Source organism: Vulpes vulpes, unplaced genomic scaffold (assembly GCF_048418805.1).
Source record: "Vulpes vulpes isolate BD-2025 unplaced genomic scaffold, VulVul3 u000000682, whole genome shotgun sequence".
NCBI lineage: Eukaryota > Metazoa > Chordata > Mammalia > Carnivora > Canidae > Vulpes > Vulpes vulpes.
Genome location: NW_027325781.1, coordinates 509,460 through 531,954, shown reverse-complemented (window position 1 = coordinate 531,954; position 22,495 = coordinate 509,460). Strand labels below are relative to the sequence as shown.

At 37.9% G+C, this 22,495-nt stretch overlaps 1 protein-coding gene across 1 annotated transcript; it reads left to right on the top strand.

The window, feature by feature from the left end:
* Window positions 1-304: 304 nt before the first annotated feature.
* Window positions 305-21,754, top strand: LOC140597325 (rho GTPase-activating protein 20-like). Its single transcript, XM_072745548.1, has 8 exons — window positions 305-439; window positions 1,377-1,544; window positions 8,509-8,658; window positions 11,090-11,174; window positions 14,827-14,904; window positions 17,054-17,114; window positions 19,750-19,938; window positions 21,546-21,754. The coding sequence occupies exons 1-8, from the start codon at window positions 375-377 to the stop codon at window positions 21,752-21,754; spliced, it is 1,005 nt and encodes a 334-aa protein (XP_072601649.1). The 5' UTR covers window positions 305-374.
* Window positions 21,755-22,495: the final 741 nt, after the last annotated feature.

Here is a 22,495-nt window from a genome sequence, read left to right as displayed (position 1 = left end):
TGGAGGGGGAAAGAAATTTGTGTGGTTGTAAATGGGGAATAGGAAGGACCCTTGTGGTGATGGAAGTGTCTCTGGAAGACTCCATCTGTAAAAAAAACTGATGTCATCTCCCTGTGTTATTTCTTATAGCTGCAAACGAATCTACAGTTATCTCAAAATAAAATGATTACTTTTAAAAAATCAAAACTTGGAGGCCAAGAAAAGGAAACCAGTATGTCAGTTTGGCAGTTACAGCATGAGCTTTGAATCTGTGACATCATAATGGCAGTGACCGCGGACCGCTGTGGAATCTTGAGGCTTCAAGCAGTTGACAGTACTCTGCCAAGTGCTGTAGACTCCCTTGATTTCCCGTCCCACGAATTGAAGAGAAAAGGATGTTCCCGTCAATCAGAAAGCATGCTGAGCTCACAGGTGGTCATTCAAGGCTTCAGCGCATGAGGTAGTCTTCTGATACACTATTTCTGATCATCCAAACAGACCGGCAATAACAGGAACTGTTGTTTTCTTTTGTTTCCTCTAATACATAGAAACTAAGTAGTCACTTCAGCACCAGCTTCCTGAAAAGCTGCTCCTGTTCTTAAGATTCAGTGCTGCTGAGCAGAAGGGAGCAGGCTTTATACATCCTTGGGGGAGGCGGAGACACTTTCTTGGCTCCACGAGAGAGCCAACTCTCTCTCTCCATGAGACAGAATTTTCAGTGGGTCTCTGAAAATACCTGTCCTAGTTATGAAAGAATTTTTACATTCTGTTCAATTGTGTTGTTTTAGTACCTATTTTGACCAGGAATTCCTGTCAGAGCTCAGCCAAGGAATAGCTAAACTCTTGTGTTCAGAAACTTTCTGAGGTTTCCAATATTTTTGCTGATCTTTGAGAATTTTTACCCCAATTTTGAATATTGAATTAGATAAGATGGGGGTCAACTTCCAGGATCTTCAGTTATCTTCATTTTATCTTAACATAAAAGCAATTTGTAATTGATTCTTCACACGTTGTTTTATTTTATATTAGGCCACAAGTTGTCCTGTTTATTGTTGTTGTTCATTCACCTTCTTGTAATGTGCTCTACCTTTGGCTTCTTGGCTTTTGCCTACCTAATGGCTCACAATGAGCTTTGCTTCTTTCTCCACCACACCTCTAAGTATTGGCAGGCCCAAGGGCTTTGTCCTTGAAACTGTCCTCCCTCTGCATCAGTTTTCCAAGTGACCTCACCACTTTCTATAGCTTTCGGTAACTCAGGAATCCCTGATTCTGAGCTCTGGAGCTCTGCTTTGGGGGTTGAGACTACATTTTAGTGTTGTGTGAACCTTGAAACTTGGCATTAAACTATATTGTGTATTTGACCAGTAACTAGCTGCTCTGTGTTTGATGTGTTGTAGGAAGAGCTCGTCTGTGGAGGTGGACACCCACAGCGAAAGCACTACATCATCTGAGGGTGCCACTCGTACCCTGCTCATCCATGGTCCCGTTGAGCTCAAGAAAGGCTGGAGGAGGAAGAAGTGGCAGCTTTTCTTGTACAGCGATTTATTACTGATGTCTAATACCAAGTAGGTGTACCATGTTTGGTGCTCTTGTGATTCTCCAAAAAATTGCATTCCCATTAACCCTTACTATACGAAAACATTACATTTTTTCCCTTTTGTGTTTGCCAATGCTTGAATCCTTCATTCCATGAGTACTTCTGGAGGTCTTGTTTTGTGTCATGTCCCTGCAGCAAATACAATTGCCAATGTGACAGGCCAATGTCTCTCCTGCCTGGGACTTACAAATGGCAAAATAAGAGGGGGAATGATAATGATTAGTGCTGCTGATAGAAGGTGGATAGGGGGCTGTGCGGAGAGGGTGGGAACGTGTTAGAGAGGAATAGTCTAGGAGGGCTTCTCTGAGGTGGAGCATTAAAACCAAATCTATGAGAAGAGAAGCAGCCACATTCCCAGACAATGTGCCTGAGCCGTCGAGGCTGAGGGACTTGCAGGCCTACGTGGGTACAATCTGACCCCTCAGAGAGAGGGGCTCAGGGAAGCCTGATTTGACTAGAGCCCAGAGCATAGGCCATGCTATCAGATATGATACTATGCTCAGGGGTCTAGTCACACAGGGTCTTCACAGGCCATGGTAAAAAAGTGGAAATATTTTGCCAAAGGATTTTTAACTAGGGGACTGACCAAATCTGATTTATATTTCTAGCAAATTTTTCTGACTGTTGCTAGATAATAGATGGATGGGTAAGCAAGAGTGGAAGCAGGGAGAGTAGTTAGGGGAGGCCATAGTCCTGATGGATGGTATCAGGGCTCTATCTTAGCAGTTTAGTAAAAAGGAAAGATGGAGCAGGTTAACCCGGGTGGCTCAGGGGTTTATCTTTGCCTTTAGCTCAGGGCGTGATCCTGGAGACCCAGGATTGAGTCCCACATCAGGCTCTCTGCAGGGAGCCTGCTTCTCTCTCTGCCTGTGTCTCTACTTCTCTCTCTCCTCTCTGTGTTTCTCATGAATAAATACATAAATCTTTAAAAAAAAAAAAGATGGAGCAGATAGATGGAATCTAGGAGAAAGAATCGACTGTGTGCACTTTCCTCTCAACCCTGAACACAAATGCATCGAATATCCAGTCTAGAACATGATGATTGCTCAATAAACGTCTGGGAGCAGTTCATGGAAGGTCACCTGTTTACTTACTCCATCTCTGTTTGCATTATTCACAAAACATGGAAGACAAAGAACACTCCCACAAACAAAATATCAAGAAGCTATGGTCTTGCGAAAAAACTAACTCCCTCTTTTTTTTACTGCTTTCACCCTAGATCCCAGTTATGCCATGTCATAGGTAAGACATGCTAGTAATAATTTGGCAAAATGCTATACTCATCTGAGTTACATTAATAGTAATTTATCAGGGGCTTACTACATGTCAGATACTATGCTAAAAAACTTTATGTACCTAATTTTGTCCAACCTTACAACGACCCTGTGAGATGGGAGTATTTTTATATTGGAGAACCTTGATGCTCAGAGGTCTAATGGATCTGCCCAGGTTACCATATTAGTAATGGACAGAGTCTACATTTGAAATCAGGTCTATTTATTTCAAAGCACAGGCTTTTATTCACTATGTGGTGCTACCATTTCTATTCTCTCTTTTTTCCTGAATTTCATACAACATTCCATGAACACCTAGATTCTTTCACTATTGAAAGCAACCCTTCCTTTACATTGAGTGAACAACTAACTCCAGTCTGCTTGGTAACAAATAGATCAGAACGCTTAGCGAATTGAAAAATGAAGGAAATATAGCTATCAAAAAATCAGAGGCAAAGATAGTAGTAAAATATATTTGAGACTAGGGAAATTGCCCATAGATGTAACTTCGAGGGTGGTGATGTCATAAGGAGGCCAAAGAGAAAAAGGATGTCCAGGCCTTGGCATGAGGTCCATATGAAAGACTCTCTTCCTCTTGATAGAGGCCCATGTCATTATTTTAAAAATGCAGACTAGTTACCATTCTCTTTATTTAACCAAAGTGAGTATGGGAGACCAAAATATGCGGGATGCATGCTGGGAACCACACTAGGAACATCACAGATGCCTCACCCACCTGGGTTTCTCAGTGATTGGGCATCTGCCTTTGGCTCAGGTCGTGATCCCTGGGTCCTGGGATCGTGTCCCACATCAGGTTCCCCACAGGGAGCCTGCTTCACCCTCTGCCTATGTCTCTGCCTTTCTCTGTGTATCTCTCATGCATAAAGAAAATTTTTCTCACAGCACTCCAAGGCCCATATTTTTTATCATCAACAGGCTGCAGAGATGAAAATGGGGACAGAGGAAGTCTCAGAAATGGTCCAGTCATACATAGGGAAACCATGCAAGAGATTCCTACCCAGGCCTGCCTTCATCACAAGGCCATGTTCTTCCTCACATACCATGTTGTACCCTTCCATCCTTAGCCCAAGAGACATGCTAACAAATAGCAAACTCATTTCCTGGTTGTTAGGACCTTGCAGACCACTCATATTCAATTTGTAAGGGGAATATGTTCTTCTTTTTTTTTCATCTTTGTAAGTATTATAGCCTTTAGGGAGAGGAGAAGACTTTCCTTTTCTTACCAGAACTATTTCTTGTCCTGGGTGCTGCCTACCTCTCAGCGGGTTTTACAGAGCCTACGATATTCTGCTAAAAAGATTTTTATATAAAGATAGTGTTGTTTTTCCACTAGAGAGTTGCCTCTATTGAAGGGCTGAATTTTTATTTCGAATAGTTCATTAAGACAAAACAAGTTGAACATTTTTCATCTTTCACATATTGCTTTTGAGATATGTCCTTATGTCTACTCAAGGGTTTTTATATGACAAAATCTTTATCAATTTATTTGTTAATGTTCTTTGAAAGGGACTCGGTTCCCAAAAGTTTATCTTATATACTTTATATTATACATTGGTAATATTAGAAAATGTAAGTGATCACAGGCATTTGAGTTTCATATTTAAGCCAAGGTCTTTGATATAGAGAGAACACAGATTTTAGAATTCCGAGTTCGAGATATCATCATGGTCAGGTTCTGGTGAGAGCTCTTTTTCTGCTTGCACGTGGCTGCCTTCTCACTGTGTGCCCCAAGGCATTACCTCAATGCATGTATGTACACACATACAGATCTCTCCCACTTCTCACAAGACCATCCATCTTACTGGATTAGGACCTTACCTTGATGATCCCATTTAAACTTAATTACCTTCAAAAGCTCTATCTCCAAACATGATGATATTGGCAGAGAGGGCTTTATGGTAAGAAGGCAGGAAAGCAGTGGGAGGGAGACACCATTTCATCCATAGCAGTAGCAGGCAGCACTTAATGCCTGCCACAATCTTTAGAAAACTACTATGAGATCATTCCCATAGTAAATATTTGGGTATATTTATGATCACTGTTAATATGAAAAAATTTACCTTTTTTTCTAGAAGGAAAAACTAAAAAGAAATAGCCCCTGAAATAACCAACATATTTAATCCCTGTCATGCCTTGGTCTTACATGGAGAAATCAATACCCTCAATCAATCTATTCAAATGAATAATCTGAGTTTAGTGCCTAATTTTTCCAATTAGCAATAAAAAGGGGGTAGGGTGACCCAGGTTCCATTTTACCTCAGCTCACCCTCAGGCTTCAGCTGGAGACTCTCTCATCTTTAGGTTGACACTACAGAATTTAACAGAAATTGAATAAATACTTGATTAATTTCTACCAATTTTTCGGTCAGAATTAGTGAATTTTGGCTTGTGTGTAACAATGAGGGGAATTAAATGTTTGTTTCTTCACAAAGAAATTCTATTTCTCTAGTTGTACAAGATGTTAATAATAGTGAAAATTGTTTGGGGATTTTTGTCACTTCTTTCCTACACTAGAAAGTTGTGTTTGCAAGAATTGAAGTCAAATGGAACCTTCCTTATCACTTTTGATATTCATTAGAATGCTAAATAAGTTATTTTTCAAATAAAAATTACTTTAAAAATTAAAGTACTTTAAAGTACTTTAAAAATTGAAATAAAAATTATGTTATTTTTAAGAACAGTATCTACTTGGGGCCCTTGGGTGACTCAGTGGTTGAGTGTCTGCCTTTGGCTTAGGTCATGATCCCGGGGTCCTGGGATCAAGTCCCCCACCAGGCTCCCCAGAGGGAGCCTGCTTTTCCCACTGCCTATGTCTTTGCCTTCTCTCTCTGTGTGTGTCTCTCATGAATAAATAAATGAAATCTTTAAGAAAGAGAGAATAGTATCTATTTGATAAAATATTAAGATATTTGTACTAGTAGAGACCCGTGAATAATTTAGAAAAAGGGACTGAACTTAGATCACACCCTTTTTATACATCACATTCCTCATCATTAGTTATTAAGGAATGTAGAAATGAAATAAAAAATGAATTTAATTTGGTCAAAAGATGAAGATGACTATTAACTCACTGTCGGTGAAATGACGAATAGTTACAGAATAGACTATGACCCCTTCTCCCAACATTTGTAAGAGAATGCCTCTATCTTGGAACAGAGGAAATCTCCCTAGAATACTGCAAAACTCCACAGTTCACTGGGGCTTACCTTCTGGCATAAAGATTAAGGTAGTGGAAAGCAAGAAGGACATCATGTTAATACAACTATAATAAATGACTATTTTTAGAAATAAAAACTGCAGTTCTCCTCCTCTTCTTCTTGAGTCAGTTTACAGTAGATTAACACTTTCTAATTTCTGCTGAGATAATCCAATTGGGTCAGTGATTGAGAGTAAAGAAACACAGTAAGACCTTAGAAGAATCTATTGAAGTATAAAGCTTAGTTGTACACGTTGTAAATATTTCCAAGCTAGCAACTGGTTTTATTGATATAATGCCTTGAGATTTATCCTCTCACTCCCAGTGTAAATCCCACGAGAAAACCTGATGGCTCTGGGGACAGAAATGAGGATGAGGGTAGGAAAGATGAAAAGGTTACTTCACGGTCAAGTGGTTACAAACATGGGCTTAGGAGTTAGGCTGTCTGGGTTCAAACCCTGTCTCCTGCATTTGACAATTTATTTAAACTTTCTGTGAGTTTCCTTATTTGTAAAATGGAGCTAATAGAGACCATCTAGTGTAGTTGCTTGAGGATTAAATTTTTTATATTTATATTTATAAAATATTTAGAACAGAGCTTGGCATATGATAAGTGTTCAAAACGTTGTAGGAGAGTAGAAACCACACACTGGGCTCTAGGAAAATTCCTTGGTTCAACTAATCCTGGTGCCTTATTGAACTAAAGTTATTGGATGGATTTTTCCAGGTCAATGTATTTGGAAGTTTCCACACAGGATCTTAGGGGTCTGTATATACACAGATACCTATATTAGAAAGAAAAAAATGTGTAAGAACAAGCAGATACCTGTCTATCATTCCCCTTGGCCATATATTTTTGACGTGACAATGCCTTTGGAATTACTATCTAGAAAAATGATTTTATCTGTTAATTGACTATGTTCCATAAAAATCTCCAAGCACAGAGATACAGGCACTTGGGTGTAATGTTGAAATAAAAAAAATGTGGAAAGATGTTGGTATCCATCATATTTATATTCATTGTGTCCTAAGTTTGAATCTAGATTATCCTTCAAGTGGGCTTCCTAAAAGATTTTTTTTATTTTATAAATCCCACTGAAGAGTTTAGCTCTAATTGTTCCATGAATCAGTGGAGCCATAGGGATTTTTGCACATGAGGTGGCTTTCATCTCAGTTTAGTTCAGTGTTTTCCACATGTGTTTCTGAATAGTAAGGAGTTCCAGAGTGGAGGATCCACGTTCCCCAGGCATTCCTTATAGGACTTGTAACTATTTAAATCTCAAGCCCACCTGCGAGTCAAAGTTATGAATTAACCAAATTAATCAATTAATCAACCAAAATAAATCAATGGTGGTTTTCACCTTTGAGGTCAAAGAGGATTAGGCAGAAATTATCAAAAACCCATTTCACCCCTTCTTACTCCTCAGAGAAACGGGAAGTATCCATGACTTACATATAAGACCTCCGGACCACTGATCTTGGATTGATTGATGGACAGATGGATGGATGGATGGATGGATGATTTTTCAGTTGGGCTCAGTCTGTAGGCTAACAATTTTTTTGTTTTAGCCAGAATCTAAGGGAAAATGGTATGGACAAAATTTTAAGAAGGGAAATTGAAAATAACCTATGCTTCAAAGGCTAGAAAATATTTTGTAAATTAACGTTGAAAGTAACTTTTAAATCTTTCTGATCCAAGCTTATGTTTTTGTTTCGATTTCATCTGTCTTCCTCACACTCTTGAAAAGATTATTTATTTATTTATTTATCTATTTATTTATTTATTTATTTATTTTAGAGAGAGAGTAAACATGAGTGGGGGGCAGGGCAGAGGGAGCGAGGAATCCGACTCATTGAATGGGGAGCCCTACACAGGGGCATGATCTCAAGAGCCTGAGGTCGTGGCCCAAGCCAAAACCAAGAGTTGGATGCTTAACTGACAGAGCCACCCAGGTGCCCCTGGTTTGTCTCTCTTAAGAAAAAAAAAAAAACATATAACTGTTTTTATAAGTCATGTATCAGGTACCTTTCTTCAGCCCCTCAAACACTTTTTGAAGTATGCAAGTCATAAATGAATAATTAACTGCAATATTAGCCATAAAAATTATCTGTAATAAGTAACAAATCCAGCAATAGAAAATGAATTAATGGTTTTCCTACAAAGCTCTAAAATATACAGTGGTTACTCAATACTCACCATTCAAAAATATGGCTATTTGCTGCCTTTAGAGGAAGTGTTTTCAGGTTTCCAAGCCAGAGTTTGCTCAACACACACATTGCAAAGGCCCATCTAACCATTTTCTGTGTGTGCACAGAGGGTAATAGAGATGCGGGAGACATGATTTGCCCTGGAGCAGTGAGAACTGGTCTCTAAAGAGCACAGCTGCTCCCATAACATTTTTGAAATGAACTAACAGAGGTCTTGTTTGGGATCTTTCTAGGTATAAGAAAAACTTTAAGATAAAAAAGAAAATACCACTGAACACCATGTGGATTGCCAACTGCATGGATACAGTGGGAGATGCCAACATCCGTTCTGGGAGGTCCTTTGTGTTGGGCTGGCCCACGGTGAACTTCGTGGCCACCTTCAGGTAAGACCGATGCCTTGGTGTCCTGTATCTACATGGCTTGAAAAGGATAACATTGTAATCTATTGTCTACCAAGCTGGTGACTCACTTCTTGACCTCCCATGACACTTGTTTTGCCTTGTACTCTGCGTAAGAAGGTGCTTATATCCACAAGGAAACAAGTAGATAATGTATAGTGGGAACTACTGGAGTAATTTCCTTCGGTTTTGATCAATGGTTTTTCAAATTTTGTTGTCTTACCTTTATGATGACCTGCGAGATTTTGGTGGAGTGGGGTGAGGAGAAGAAAGCAGTGTGTTAAGTGCAACTGCGTAAAACAGGAATGAGGCTTGGGGTGTGGATGTTTCAAACAGAGATGCAAGTGTGGCATGATCCCTGTAAACTCAGAGGTGTCTGCTCAGGATATCCAGGGTCGAGAGCCACATTCCCATCCTCATGTCAGCCTAAGAATGTGTCTTACACAACTAAACTCTACTCAATGGAATCAAATGAATAATCTGAGTTTAGTGCCTCAATGGAATCCTATTTTGTTTCAGATCGTTACCAACTAAGATAATCTGTACACAGCAATTCAGGCAACCTAGTATTCAATGGCATGATCAATTTATTTGTATAATTACATACTGTTGTTAAGGGAATTAACTTGGGAGTGTAAAAGCAATTTCTCAAATTTAATTGGACCCTTTAATAGTACTTGCTCAAGAAATCTATTCCGGTGATTTAAACATGCAGATACCTCCTGGGAATCAGAGGGCAGGATCTTGGAGAGGAGACCTTGAACCTCACTCTGTTGTAGTTGTCCCGAAAGAAAGAAAGAAAGAAAGAAAGAAAGAAAGAAAGAAAGAAAGAAAGAAGAAACCAAGTTTTTATCAACAATATACAAAATGTGGTACAGGAGCTAGGGACAGGAGGGAAGGGAGAGTGACTGCTTAATAGACACATGTTTGCTTTGGGGTGATAAACATGTTCAGTCACGATCGTTGCACAGAACGATGAATATAGTAAAGGTCACTAATGGTCAATTTTCTTTTATGTGTAATTTACCACAATAAAAAAGAATGCTGGTAAGTGATAAGTCCACGTGTGAATGAGCCTTAAGACATTTGCAACTTTGGATATTAAATGCTGTGAAAATTTTAGCAGAGAAAATATTAATCTTTAGTAATTTTGCATCAGGGGATTGATCTTTCTCAGAAGATCACAGTGATGAAGAATAAGGTTTTTAGGAACTAATTTAACATATTACAATCTGCCATATGCATAAGGAAATAAAACTATTACAGGTGTTTTTTTCCAAAAAAGATATTCTTGTTTCTGAGCCAAGACAGTTCCATCAAATTGCTAAATTTCTTAAATGTGATTTAATTTGAATGGTAATATTCTTTATATCTGAATAGCCCTTGCAGCTGCAGGAACACTCTGAGCTATAATTTAACCCCTTTCCAGTTCTGGAAACTAAATATCAGAGTGGTTAACAACGTGCCCGTGATCTCATAGCTTGCATCACATAGTCACAATTAAGTTTTCAGATTTGAAATCAACTTTTCTCCCTCTTTAGGATCTACTTCCCATTGCTTTAATACCACTCACAGAAGAGTGGAGTCCATCAAAACCACTCTAAGGGGAGTACAATTTACACATCCACATCCCTTAACAACGGGCTGCTCATATTTTTAGTCTGGAGTGGTGATCTTAATATGTTAGTAGGAGTATCGTACGTTCCTCAATTTTTTTCTTCTCATTTTTTAAATTGCAGCTCTTCAGAACAAAAGGAAAAATGGTGTTCTTACCTTCAAAGGTATTTTGTCAGTGTAATATTATAAGTCTTTAACCCATGATGAAAAAAATGTAGATCTCTTCAAAGCAGTGCCCCCAAACTATGTTCCCTCCCCTTAGTACGAATTGTTACACTATCCTCCAATGATTTCTTATTTAATTGTACCCTGCCCATTACTACAAATAACCTGCTCTCCTTTACATCCATATATTGCTTATTTTTTTTTATGAAATTCTGGTTATTACTCTCATCTTCCCCCACTTTCCAACCTCATGATTATAGCTAACATTATTCTCAAAACATATATTAAATTTCCATAAGTGCAGTTTACCCTACCAAGTAATGCTCAAAGCAACTTCTCATTCCTACATTTGAAGGTGCTAGTATGACCTCCGGTCTAGGCAGGAAAGCTTTGGTGCCTGGATCTGCTGGTCAAATCTCACATGACAAGAGTGATCTATTGTTTTCCTAGTCACAGCTTATTTTCCTGAAATATTTTTGCATGTTTCCTTCCAACCCCCAATTTTTTTTTTGCTGAGCTTATTTATATGCATTTAAAAATAACGAAGTATGTTGAAAATATGATCAACATAAATTGATTTGAAAGTAAGGTAATTTATCCTACTCTCTTTTGGGTTACTATCGAATTGGATTAGGTACATCATGCTAGCCAAAGAGAAGGAGCAGCCAAAAAGCATTCCCCTCAAAATCTTCACTGAGAACATCAAGAACTGTGCCTGTGTAAGTATTTTTAAGACCAACAATTAAATTCTGAGTTCCTAATTCTGACTGAATGAAAAAATGGGATAGAGGTGGAGACACAGAGAGGGAGGAAGCAGTGAGTTGGGGAGAGAGGAAGGAGAGAGCAAAAGGTAGGAAGAGAGAGAGAATATTTAGAAAAGTGCCATGAGGAAAAATGTATTTTCCCCCTCTCCATGTACTTCTTTATAGACCTAAAAACTGTGTCCTAGGTAACATGAAGCAAGAGGAATACATACTACAGTGCTTAAGCAAGGAAAGAGTATTGGATGTTATGTGTCTATGACATTTCTCTGGATCCTTCTAATTGCTTATAGTGGCTTGTAATACAGTGATTTAGAAGGAACCATCATTTTTTCCAAGGGCCACCACTTACATACAGAATGGTCTGGATTGTCTCCACAGTCCTTTTTCCCCTCCAGATATTTTATTTAGTATAACTATAAACTCAGAGAAAAGTTGTAAATATAAAAGTAATACAAAAAACACCCCGTATACTCTTTATCCAGATTCACCTATTGGTAACACTTTATTCCATTTGCTTTATCATTTATTTTCTTTCTCTGTGTCTATTACATGTATGTGTATACATACGTTTGAGGGTCATACATATACTATAGCCCTTTTTCCTTAAGCCTAAGCATTTCTTAAGAATAAAGATATTCTACAGTTATCACCTTTAGTGAATTTAACCTTGGCGTAATACTTTACTCTGCCATTCCCATTCTCATTTTGTCAGTTGACCTCAATAATGTCTCCTTTCTAGTACAGGATCCACTTAAGGATCAGGTGTTTTATTGAGTAGTTATGTCAAATGCAGAGGAGTTTCAAAAAGTCTTTTGTTCCAAGGAATATCAGGATTGAATTGAACTAAGAGGGATGACACTTTTAAGGGATCAGCATATTTCTATTTCAATTTCTTTATACTGTGGGGAGGAAAAAATCAAACCAATTGGCCCAGTTTTGTGTGTAAAATTTGATTTCTGAAATTGTAGTACAGTAACCAAGACATTTACAGTGATGAACAAGATACTTTGGGTATCTTTAAATGGTATTTTTTGTGGTTGTTGTTATAGTTCGAAGTAGCTCTAGATCACACAAAACAGCATTTGAAGGTGGAACAAAAAAGGTATTCCTGGCTAAAGCAAAAGCCATGCAAATAGTTTGATCTGTTGTTAAGTGCCAGCTAGATGCACTGCATGAAGGAGAGAGAATTCTCTAGCAGCAGAGCACATTCTTGTCTCTGCCTTTGATATCAATTGTGGCAGTGGTTTACATTCAGAACTTTCCTTGGAAAATTACCTTGAGATTTTTAAAAATCAACTTTATTGAGGTATAGTTTTGGTGAAATAAACATTTCTGATGTTCTTCACCCATTCTTAAAGATCCAAGTTTCCCACTGCACTGTTTCACTTCATCCTAGAAAGATGATTCTTAGCATTCCTTGTGCAGAACTGCTGCAAACAGATTTACTTAATTTCTTTTATCTGAATATGGCTTTATTTCACACTGACTCTTGAAGGATATTTTTGGGGGTGTAGAATTTTGTTTGCAAATTTTTTTCCTTTTAGTCCTTTAGAGATGTTCCAGTCTTTTGGTCTTGATGCTTTCTGATGAGTAGTCTGTGATTAAACATTAATCCTCAGTAGGTGATTTGTCATTTTTTCTCTAGCTGCTTTCAAGTTTTCTCTTTATTTTTGGTTTTTAGCAGAGTGGCTATGAAGTTCCTAAGCATGGTTGTCTTTGAATCTGTCCTATTTGACATATTCTGAATTTCTTGAATTTGTAAATTTATGTCTTCACCAAATTTGGGAAATTTTAATCATTATTTCATCAAATATTTCCTTCCTCATTATTTCTCTTTCTCTCCTCCTGACAGTTCCATTCTTTCCATATCAGACACTTTCACATTGTTCAGAGATCCCTCAGGCTCTGTAATTTTTTTTCAATCTTTTCCCCCCTTTTCTTCTTCACACTGGATAATTTCTAGTATCTATTTTCAAATCACTGACTTCTTTTCATCATCTCCATTATGCAATGTAGCCTAGTCAATAAATTTTTTAAAAATATTTTTCAAAAAAAATAAATAAATAAAAATATTTTTCCGATAAAAATTTCTATGTTAAATATTTTTCCTCTCAAATAAGGAAAAGTCATTAATACTTCTTATTTCTATACTATGATGCCTCTATTTTTGTTTAATGTGAACATATTTTCATTTGTATCATTGAGCATTATTGTAATAGCTGTGTTTGGCTAATAGTCTAAGCATCGAGATCATCTCAGGTGTGGCTTCAGCTCTTGAAAATTGATCTCATTTTCCTGGTTCTTCATATATTAAGTAACAGTTTTGACTCATGAACATAACCTAAGTTTTCTTTTTCTTTTGAATTATTTCAAAAAATAGTTTATTTTTCTGAAGTTATTTGTTTAGAGAGAGTTCTATCTAATGGAATTTGTCTGTTGGGAGAACCTACAACATGCAGGAAAATATACATACATCCCTTAAATTACTATTTGAATTGCTATTTGAATGATTATTGAATTACTTTGGGACCATCTGTGATATCAAGCAATTGCATTCAATTCATAAGAAGAAAAATACAATGAAAGGACAAGGAGTGATTTATGAAAGAGTTTCTTTTAACTTTGCTTTTAATATTTTCAAGGCCTGTGGGTGTCCACTTGTGCTGTTTCTTCTTTATGCACTGTTTCCCGAAGGACACAGGCCCCATTGCCTAAACATGTTATAAAAACTGTATGCATAGTAAATGTTCTGGTTACATATTCTCTTATATGACTTTCGTAATTTTTGTAATTCAGATAGTTTGTAATTCAGATAGTCTTATAGATCCATCTCAGATTGCTATTAACCCCTTTCAGAAAATTTTCTTTAAACTTTTCCTAGTTGTATGGAGCAGTTTCTCAATGTATGGTCTGATAGAGAGGTATTAGAAGTACCTACTCGCTGGCAGAGTTGTGAATGGAACATCAACTTCTAACATTTCCAGTCTCATTTCCTAGATTCATCAGTCTTAAGAGATTGCAACAATGGAAGTCTTAGTTAACCATGATGCCTGACAAAGAAAATATGGACTAAATAGTAGTTTTTAAAAAGTGTCTTTCATAGCCAGTTCTTATCTGATTTTACTGAAACCGACTATGTAATTACAAAGGAACTAAGCCAAAAAAAAAAAAACCCAGAAACAAACAAACAAAGGAACTAAGCCATACTATACAAACACAACTCAGTAAGAGAGGAAAGTATCTAGTGCCTTCCTTTAATACTATCCCCCTCCCACCATTTTGGAAATAGCCTTATGGAGCTGAGGGTCACCCCATGTGCCCTCTTAGAATTCTCAATTTTTCTCTTCCTTGCTTCAGCTGCTGTATTTTGTATGCCACAAATTCTTGGAGGGAAATATATGTTTTACTGACATGTTTCCTACTAGCTTCATGTTATATAAAAAAATGAAATTATAATTAAGGGTTCGTGTTCTACACGTGCTTTACTTTGTCATTACCTGGAAACAAGCTTTACTTTTGGAGTATGGATAATAATTTGACAATTATTTGGTCACATGCTTTAAATTTTAAAAAAATTGTAGCAATTTTTCTTATTTATTTTTTACAGTCCGTAACTGTAACAGTGACAAATTCCGACACAGCAAATGACACTATCAACATGTTACTAACAATGCTGGGAATAACCGTAAGTTGCCTACTATCTATTTTTAGTTTATGAACCAACTTTGACTTTTGAGTTTTGTGAGTGTGTGTGTGTGTGTGTGTGTGTGTGTGTGTGTAGGTGTTGTGCACCTCCCATCATAAGACAGCTGATTATTGTGGATAACATACTCATATTTTTCCTTCCAACTTTAGAAATTGAAGGCAGCGAAGCTATAGTATTAGCTTATACATGAGTGCTATTCTTATATTCCCATTTGAAATTTTCTGCAAATTCAAAGTTATAGTCTAAAATTGGACTATAATTTTAGAGTGCTAATAACAATATGCAGTTTACTGTATATATTTTAAATACAGACAATAAAGATGTTTCTAAGTTTCTTTTTTATTGTTGTTTCTAAATTTCTAAATATTTCCTCCTCTATTGGACTCTTCTTTCTGTGTTTTCAATTCTGATACGTCTCCATCCCTATTGACCCTAGTTATCACACAAGGAAGGACTCAATCCGTTTAATGAATCCTAAATTACATGTTCTGTTGTACATTTTGACATAAAGACTACATGGCTACAAGCTACCTCCTTTTGATGCAGATCCTGAGGATGAAGCAGCTCATACCCTTTAGCAACTGGTCAAGACAAAGACAAGTTCTGAATAAGACCATGGATCTGGGGCTGATCTCTTTTTATGAAAGAGAAATATATTTGAGGATGAGGTTTTATAAGGGAAAAAAGAGGGACAGTGATAGATGGAGAGAACCAAAGGGAGCACTTGGAAAGCACAGCTTCTTATCCAAAATCCTCTGTAAATGTGATGTGACATAATCATAAGATTGTTTGTAAATTCTATCTGAGCCAATGGTATAATAAAAGCCTTTAAAATTTCAGAGCAACGAGAATTTGGCAGAAGAAATCAATGATTTCTGTACAAACAACATTTAATAATACATCCAAAATAAAATTGAATTTATATGTACTGACTAAAGCACATCTTTACATACGTTTCTAACCTGTATGATATAGAAACCCTAAGTAAGAATTAAATCCTGGAAAAGAGAGTGAGTGGTTTGAGGGATGAAGGTGGGGAGATTGACTAATGATTTAACTCATTTTATTTCATGTTTGTGATTTTCTTTACTTAAAGCGATCAATGTCACTAGGCAAAGAATTTCTATTTTAATGAAGAACTGGGCTTATTTGGCTTTATGTAAACCTGATTTAAAGGATTCCAGCATGGCATTTCCAAACCCTACCCTACCTTATTAGCTCTTACTTCTTATTTGCAACACAATCTTGAGCAGATTTAGCTGTGTGTGTGTGTGTGTGTGTGTGTATCTGTGTCTGTGCCCATACCTATGACATTCCTTCATAAGGTGAAGGCCATGATTTTTAATCAGGAGTCAAGGGCACATGATAACTATTACCAATAATTCCATTTCAAACGTTTTTTTGCTTTAGTCTCCAGGAAGACTCTTTAAAATAGTTCAGCAATCTTTATAATTTAGAATTGTTTGTTTCAAACAATTGGGATTTTCAGTATTACTGGGCAATAATTGTGCTGGGAGTAATCATTTTCTGCATCTGACATGCTGCCTAGAGTCCTCATCCTTTCTCTCCCTAAAGTGGAGTTTGCCTGCCCCAAAGCCAGTGGCAGACTTCCGTCCACTATCTCCTCAATGTCTCTTGGGCATTTGTCTCCTTTGGCTCAGGGCTGCTGAGCTATTGATGCCTCTCAAGTTACTTTGCTCAGGATTAGTCATAGCAGAGTATATGGCTCTCTGGACAACATGCATCTCTGGGCAGGGACATTTGGAGACAAAGGCCAACGCTATCCAAGGAGTCTAGAGACAGCAGAAGAGAGGACTCTGAGATGAGACTTTTACTCCATAGTAAAGGGACACAAATCTCATTTCTTACACCATGGGCCACCCACAAAGTGAGGGGCTGGCTGTACTGTGGTTTCCCGGTCTTTATCAAAAATTACAAGAATCTGGGACAGTCTATTGGAAGCTGTGAGGGGAACTAGTTAACAACTACTATAGCTACCTCCATGGACCAAATACCATTTATCCTGGCCCCAATTCTTTCTTTTTGGAAACACAGATATGCTAAGGAAATGTGTTCTTCAAGTACTGTGAAAGATATGTTTTGACACCTAGTTCTTTTTGTTTCCAAGGGCTCTGAGAACGACTTCCAGCTGTGGGCGAGTTCTGGCAAGGAAAAACTTCCACTAATTGGTAAGTGTCAGGGAAAATCTAAGATGGGATTGATTAGGTTCAAAATTGTAACTCTAAGTTTCAAAGTAATGGTTGTTCTTTCTTAAGCTTCAAAATCCTTAAAAGTGAAAATCACATGCAATATTCACTCACATGTTTAATAAAGAATTACCAGGTACTGTTGCCCAGGCATTGATAACATCTCTTCATTCAGCAGCTATGATTTAGTGAGGGAGAGAAATGTAAATTTTTGTTTCTACTTCTTTTTACCTGACAAACAGAGCTGTCTTGAAAAAGTGTGATTATTTACTATTTACTTACTTATTTACTCATTAGGTATGAAAGCAAAATGGATTGGAATTTTTCCCATACATTTATTTTTCATATGTCAATTTTGAATTCTAGTTCCTAACTGCTAAGAAGCCTCTATTTGTGAGAATTCTCTAAAATCCAGTTATGTCTCTGAATCCAGGTACAGATATGTATTTAACACCCCTGCCCTGTGCCCAGTTTTCTCTGCATCATAAGGAAAATGAGATAATCACATTTAAACTCCTCTCATCTTCACTGATGAAATCGCCTGCACTTTGCTGTTTCTCAGGTTTTTTCCATCACTGTTCTTAAGGTTATTGATAAACAGATTGCACCTCTTCTAAAATAGTTATTAGCACAAGTTCTCTGAAAAAAAAATCTTTGGATTAGCAAAATTGTTTAGTGTTTCCAGTAATGGAAGGGTTTAAAGAAAAAGAAAAAGAAGACAGGATTGGTAGCAGGCCTTGAAGTATAGTAATGGATGGTAATGGTGACAATAATCTCTTCTAGAAATCTTAAAGCATTCCTTCTTACATGAAATTTTTTATCCTTTTAATAAACCTGTGAAGCTATAACTCTTTTTCAAATAATCTGGAAATCTAAACAACCAATTTCCTTTTTTTAAAAAACAACCAATTTCTTTCTGCAAAATATATATTCCCAGTCTTAGACTATAGAGTCACAAAGCTCATCACTGAGAACAAAACCCCTCAGTACCACTTCCTGTTTTGAATTAACGTTGACATCTTTGTAAAAGTTGGACAGGGGCAGCCCTGGCGGCTCAGTGGTTCAGCGCTGCCTTCAGCCCAGGGTGTGATCCTGGAGAGCTGGGATCGACTCCCACGTTGGGCTCCCTGCATGGAGCCTGCTTCTTCCTCTGCCTGTGTCTCTGCCTCTTTCTCTCTCTCTGTTTCTCATGAATAAATAAATAAAATCTAAAAAAATAGTTGCTTAGCAGTAAAAAGGAAAAAAGTTAAATACTTATATATGTTTTAATAAAGTGCATTAATTTAGATAAAATGATGTAGATGGTAACTTTTGAGACTTTGAATAGCTTCACACACGAACGCAGCTCTAAGGAATCTGAAGAGCCTGTCGTTCATGATGATCCATTAGAGCATTCAAAAATGCATTTTTTAAAACATACTCTCAATTCTCAATTGTGGATTAACTCCTGGTTATCTTGGTTTGGTTGTATTGCTGTCATAGAAGCTTCTTTTTCCTTAATGGAGCGAAGTCCCTGTGATTCTTGTGAACATTGCATTCATGACGGATGAAAAGAACAGCAAAAGCTCCTTTAGGTACATTCAGTAATAAATCTGGAATGACAGAATGAGAATTTTCATTCTATTCTTAAAAAATGAAATCCATATCATTTCATAGGGTCTTTGAGAATTCTCTAGAGAGGAAAAACAATTTAAAGCATAAAAGAGCAAAACAAATCACTTGGCAGGCAATTCTGGATAGCTCTGGGTGTGGTTTTCTATTCTCTAACCATCGTTTTACAGTTTGCTTCTGGGTTTCCCACTCTGCACACCCTTCCTTCTGATCATTGCCTGGCAGGACACCCCATAGAGGGAGGGCAGCAGTGGAAGGGAACCATAAAGCATAAGGGCAACCCATCCCACTACTCTAGAGTAGCTCTGGCTGGAGAATTGACAAAAGGAAATGAACAAAAAATCTGTTCGACTGACATTCTGTTGGAGAGAATAGTGAAGATAGCAATTCTATATATATATATACTCCAAATATTTAAAAATTTATTAACCAAAAAATAAAAATAAAAAATAAGAATATTAACCACCAATGCTTATTAATATATTCACTCTGATAAGTTTGTGTGTGGACAAGCATTTCAAAGAATTAGTGTAAGGCTCGACGGGGTCAAGTAATTTGCCTAAGATGTATAGATGTAGTTAGTGTCAAGGCACAAACTAGAAAACCTTCAACATTCTCAGATAGTTACCCAGCAAAAGTCAGCATTGTTTATTGCACTCATGAATATATGTATTTCAAGCAAAGTAACATGCTTTCAATTGTTTTCTCTTCTTAAAATCTTTCCCTTGGGCACACGCTTTCTGTAAGGTGTTCCCACAAGGGTGCATATGATGCTCACTGAGGAGGCACAGCCTTCTTTATCTAGAAGTCCCAGAAAAATACCAACATATACAAATAGGGTGATGCTTACACTCAGGTTTGGTTTGATGACAAAAATACCAACATATACAAATTTTTTCTTGATGACAAGAATACCAACATATACAAATAGGGTGATGCTTACACTCAGGTAGTTTGATGACAGCCATCACCATCATCCTAAATATTCAGGTTTCTTTCCATACAGGACATGAACATCCCTATGGAATTAAAATGAGCCATCTTCCATCTACTAAAGCACTGCCAAAGGAAGCAGAGGACTCCATCTCTCCTTCCCCAACTCAGGAGGCCCTCCTTCTGGAGCAGAAGATCACAGAGATGCAAATCCATTTCATACTGAAGCCCAGGCACCCAGCCCAGAACAAGCAAGGGAGAGGTGAGCCGCTTGCTTTTCTTCAAGTGCCTTCCCTTGGCTCATGTCTCCATGCTTAAACACAATTCAGACACACAGTTTATTCTTTCTGGGTGAGCTTATTGTCATCAATGAGGAGGAACAGTATAGGAAAGAATGCAAAAACTACCCAAAATCAAGCTTAGAAAAATTCAAAAGTCTGACATCAAGACCCAACTCATTTCTATGAAGGTTGTTTCCTTGTTTTAAATCTTTTGGGAAGACCTTTAACTCCTGTCTTTCTCTATACCCTCAGAGCACTTTCAAGCCTGCCCTGAGCCATGCCTTGTGCTGAGTAGTATATCATATATTTAGTTTAACGAGTTGTAGGTAGCATCATTTATGTTAAAGTTGAGCAAACCGAAGCTTTAAAATGCTGAGCTTCATAAGTGGCAGGACCAGGATGCTTCTGGTGCAGTGCTGGCACCCACATGAGTGGAGGTGGTGATGCACTCACTACATCCCAGAAAAGCCAAGTGGCCGGGTGTTCAAGGTTATTTGGTGAAATGTTCCTCATGTGCTTATCCTTCGAAACCTTGGCTCATCTCTGGACTCTTCAAAAATCAGTTATTTAAGCAATGTTAAGGAATCTTCAAAGGAAAACATTCACAGCTGAGCACTAGAAACTTTGAACTCAGCTTTTCACTGCTGGTCACCTTTTCTTTGGAAAGCTCTTCCTTCATAGGGAATGTTGAGTAATTAAAAATCATCTCTGGAAACTGGTGCCTTCGTATATATATATAATATATATATGCATTCATAACCTCTATAAGTGCATTCATAACCTCTCATTGTTTTTTTCGCTTCTATGATTTCTTTCAAGCCTGGGACTTGTGTGTAGATGTATATTTACATATATGTTTGAGTGTGTGTGTGAGGAAGTAGGTTTCCACACTTCATTGTGGTTTAGGCTCCTTTCAGTAAATGTTAAACCTATTTAACCAAAAACATCATCTCTGGGTGGGTTAGTGGGATATGACAAGAAAACACAGCCACCACATAGCCAGCATGTAATGACAACATCCCAAGGACCCTGACTGCAGCAAGTCATCCTTGAAGATGGCCCAGAGCAGAGGAACATAGAAGTAGGGCTCAGGCAGATTGTGTCCTGAGAAGCAGATCCTTTGGATGGTAGAAACTTGAGCACTCAGAAACCAAAGAGGAAATCTGGGGCTGAGGGGAGACTGGCTGTGAAAGCAGAGGATTACCAAACTCAGCCTGATTTGCATACCAAATCCTTCTAGCTTTTAAAATCAGATCTGACACCTGAACCCACTGATCACTCCAGTAGAAAACACATCTACAGGTTCAGTGCCTCCTGATGCCTTGTAACTGGCAGTAACTGATGACACAGGGAGTACTCACCTTGAGTCTGATCGAGTCTCTAGGTTTAACCATCAGTCTGAAGGATATGACCAAGAACTTATCAATGCCATGAGGATGCTGTTAGCCAACATCAGGACGTGGAGAGTTCTACACAACAAATGACTCAGTTTCACTCTTCTAGCCACTACAACGAACACGCTGCAAAATGGCAATGGTGAAAATAATGCTAAGTGAATTAAAATACACTAATCTCCCTTCTTCCTTAGATTCAGGCCAGACCATGAAAAGCACTGCTTTCAGAGACTGGGCCTTTTGGTGGCGCTCTGGCACTTGCCAGAAAAACCAGTGCAGAGTTGCACCATCGGCAATACCACAACAGCTCTTTGGGGTTTCACTCACAAATATATGTGATAAGGACAACTTGCCCTTCCCAATACTGGTAGGTCTCAGTTTGGTCTTTTTTTTACCTTCCTGAGGAGAGGGACCTTGGAGAGGCAAAGTGTTCTCATGCAAACCTACCCTCAAATGGAGAAATCATTAGACAGTCCCTGGCTTTGGCTGAGAAGCTTTGCTAGTGTCATTTGATTTACCTACTGAAGAGTCATTTGGCCAATACAGCAGAACAACGTTTTGCCTATTCCACTTGTTTCCACCGAGACCCATGTAGGCCTGTTCAGATCAGTCAAAATGGACTCTGTGTGCATGAATCATCTTCACATTCTGCTGTTGTCTTCCTGAACTCACAGTAGTCTCAGGTCTCCTTCAACGGAGTCTACTTAATCTAACAACTGAAAACATCTTACCTAAGCATAAAGACTCATCCTGAGGCATATATGAATCTGCTAATTCTAAAAGAGGATGTTAAATGACAGCCACAGAGTTTGCCCTTGTTATCTCAAATCGGTGTACTGAATTGTCAGTGTGGAAATTTCCTGAGTACCCAGGACCTCTGCAACCCTACACTACATTTGGGAATGTTATCCTAGGTGTGAAGAAATTAACCACGTTAGTTCCATGCTTGCTACTACCCCGTCCTTGCATCACATCAATTTTAGGGGGTAGCTAGAACTATTATCCTCCATACTTTACAAATGAATTAGCTTTCAGTATAGTTCACATTTGCCCCAGGTCACACAAATGATCAGAAGCATAATAGGTTTCCGATCCCTTGGTCTATCAGACTCCAGCCCTTATTATCTTTCTACACTGCAGGGAG

Bases quoted from the DNA above. Each gene is read 5' to 3' on its own strand.
- LOC140597325 (XM_072745548.1), top strand. From the start codon at position 375: ATGTTCCCGTCAATCAGAAAGCATGCTGAGCTCACAGGTGGTCATTCA. The intron at 8,659-11,089 runs GTAAGACCGATG...GAATTGGATTAG, and splicing joins AACTTCGTGGCCACCTTCAG to GTACATCATGCTAGCCAAAG. The intron at 11,175-14,826 runs GTAAGTATTTTT...TATTTTTTACAG, and splicing joins ACATCAAGAACTGTGCCTGT to TCCGTAACTGTAACAGTGAC.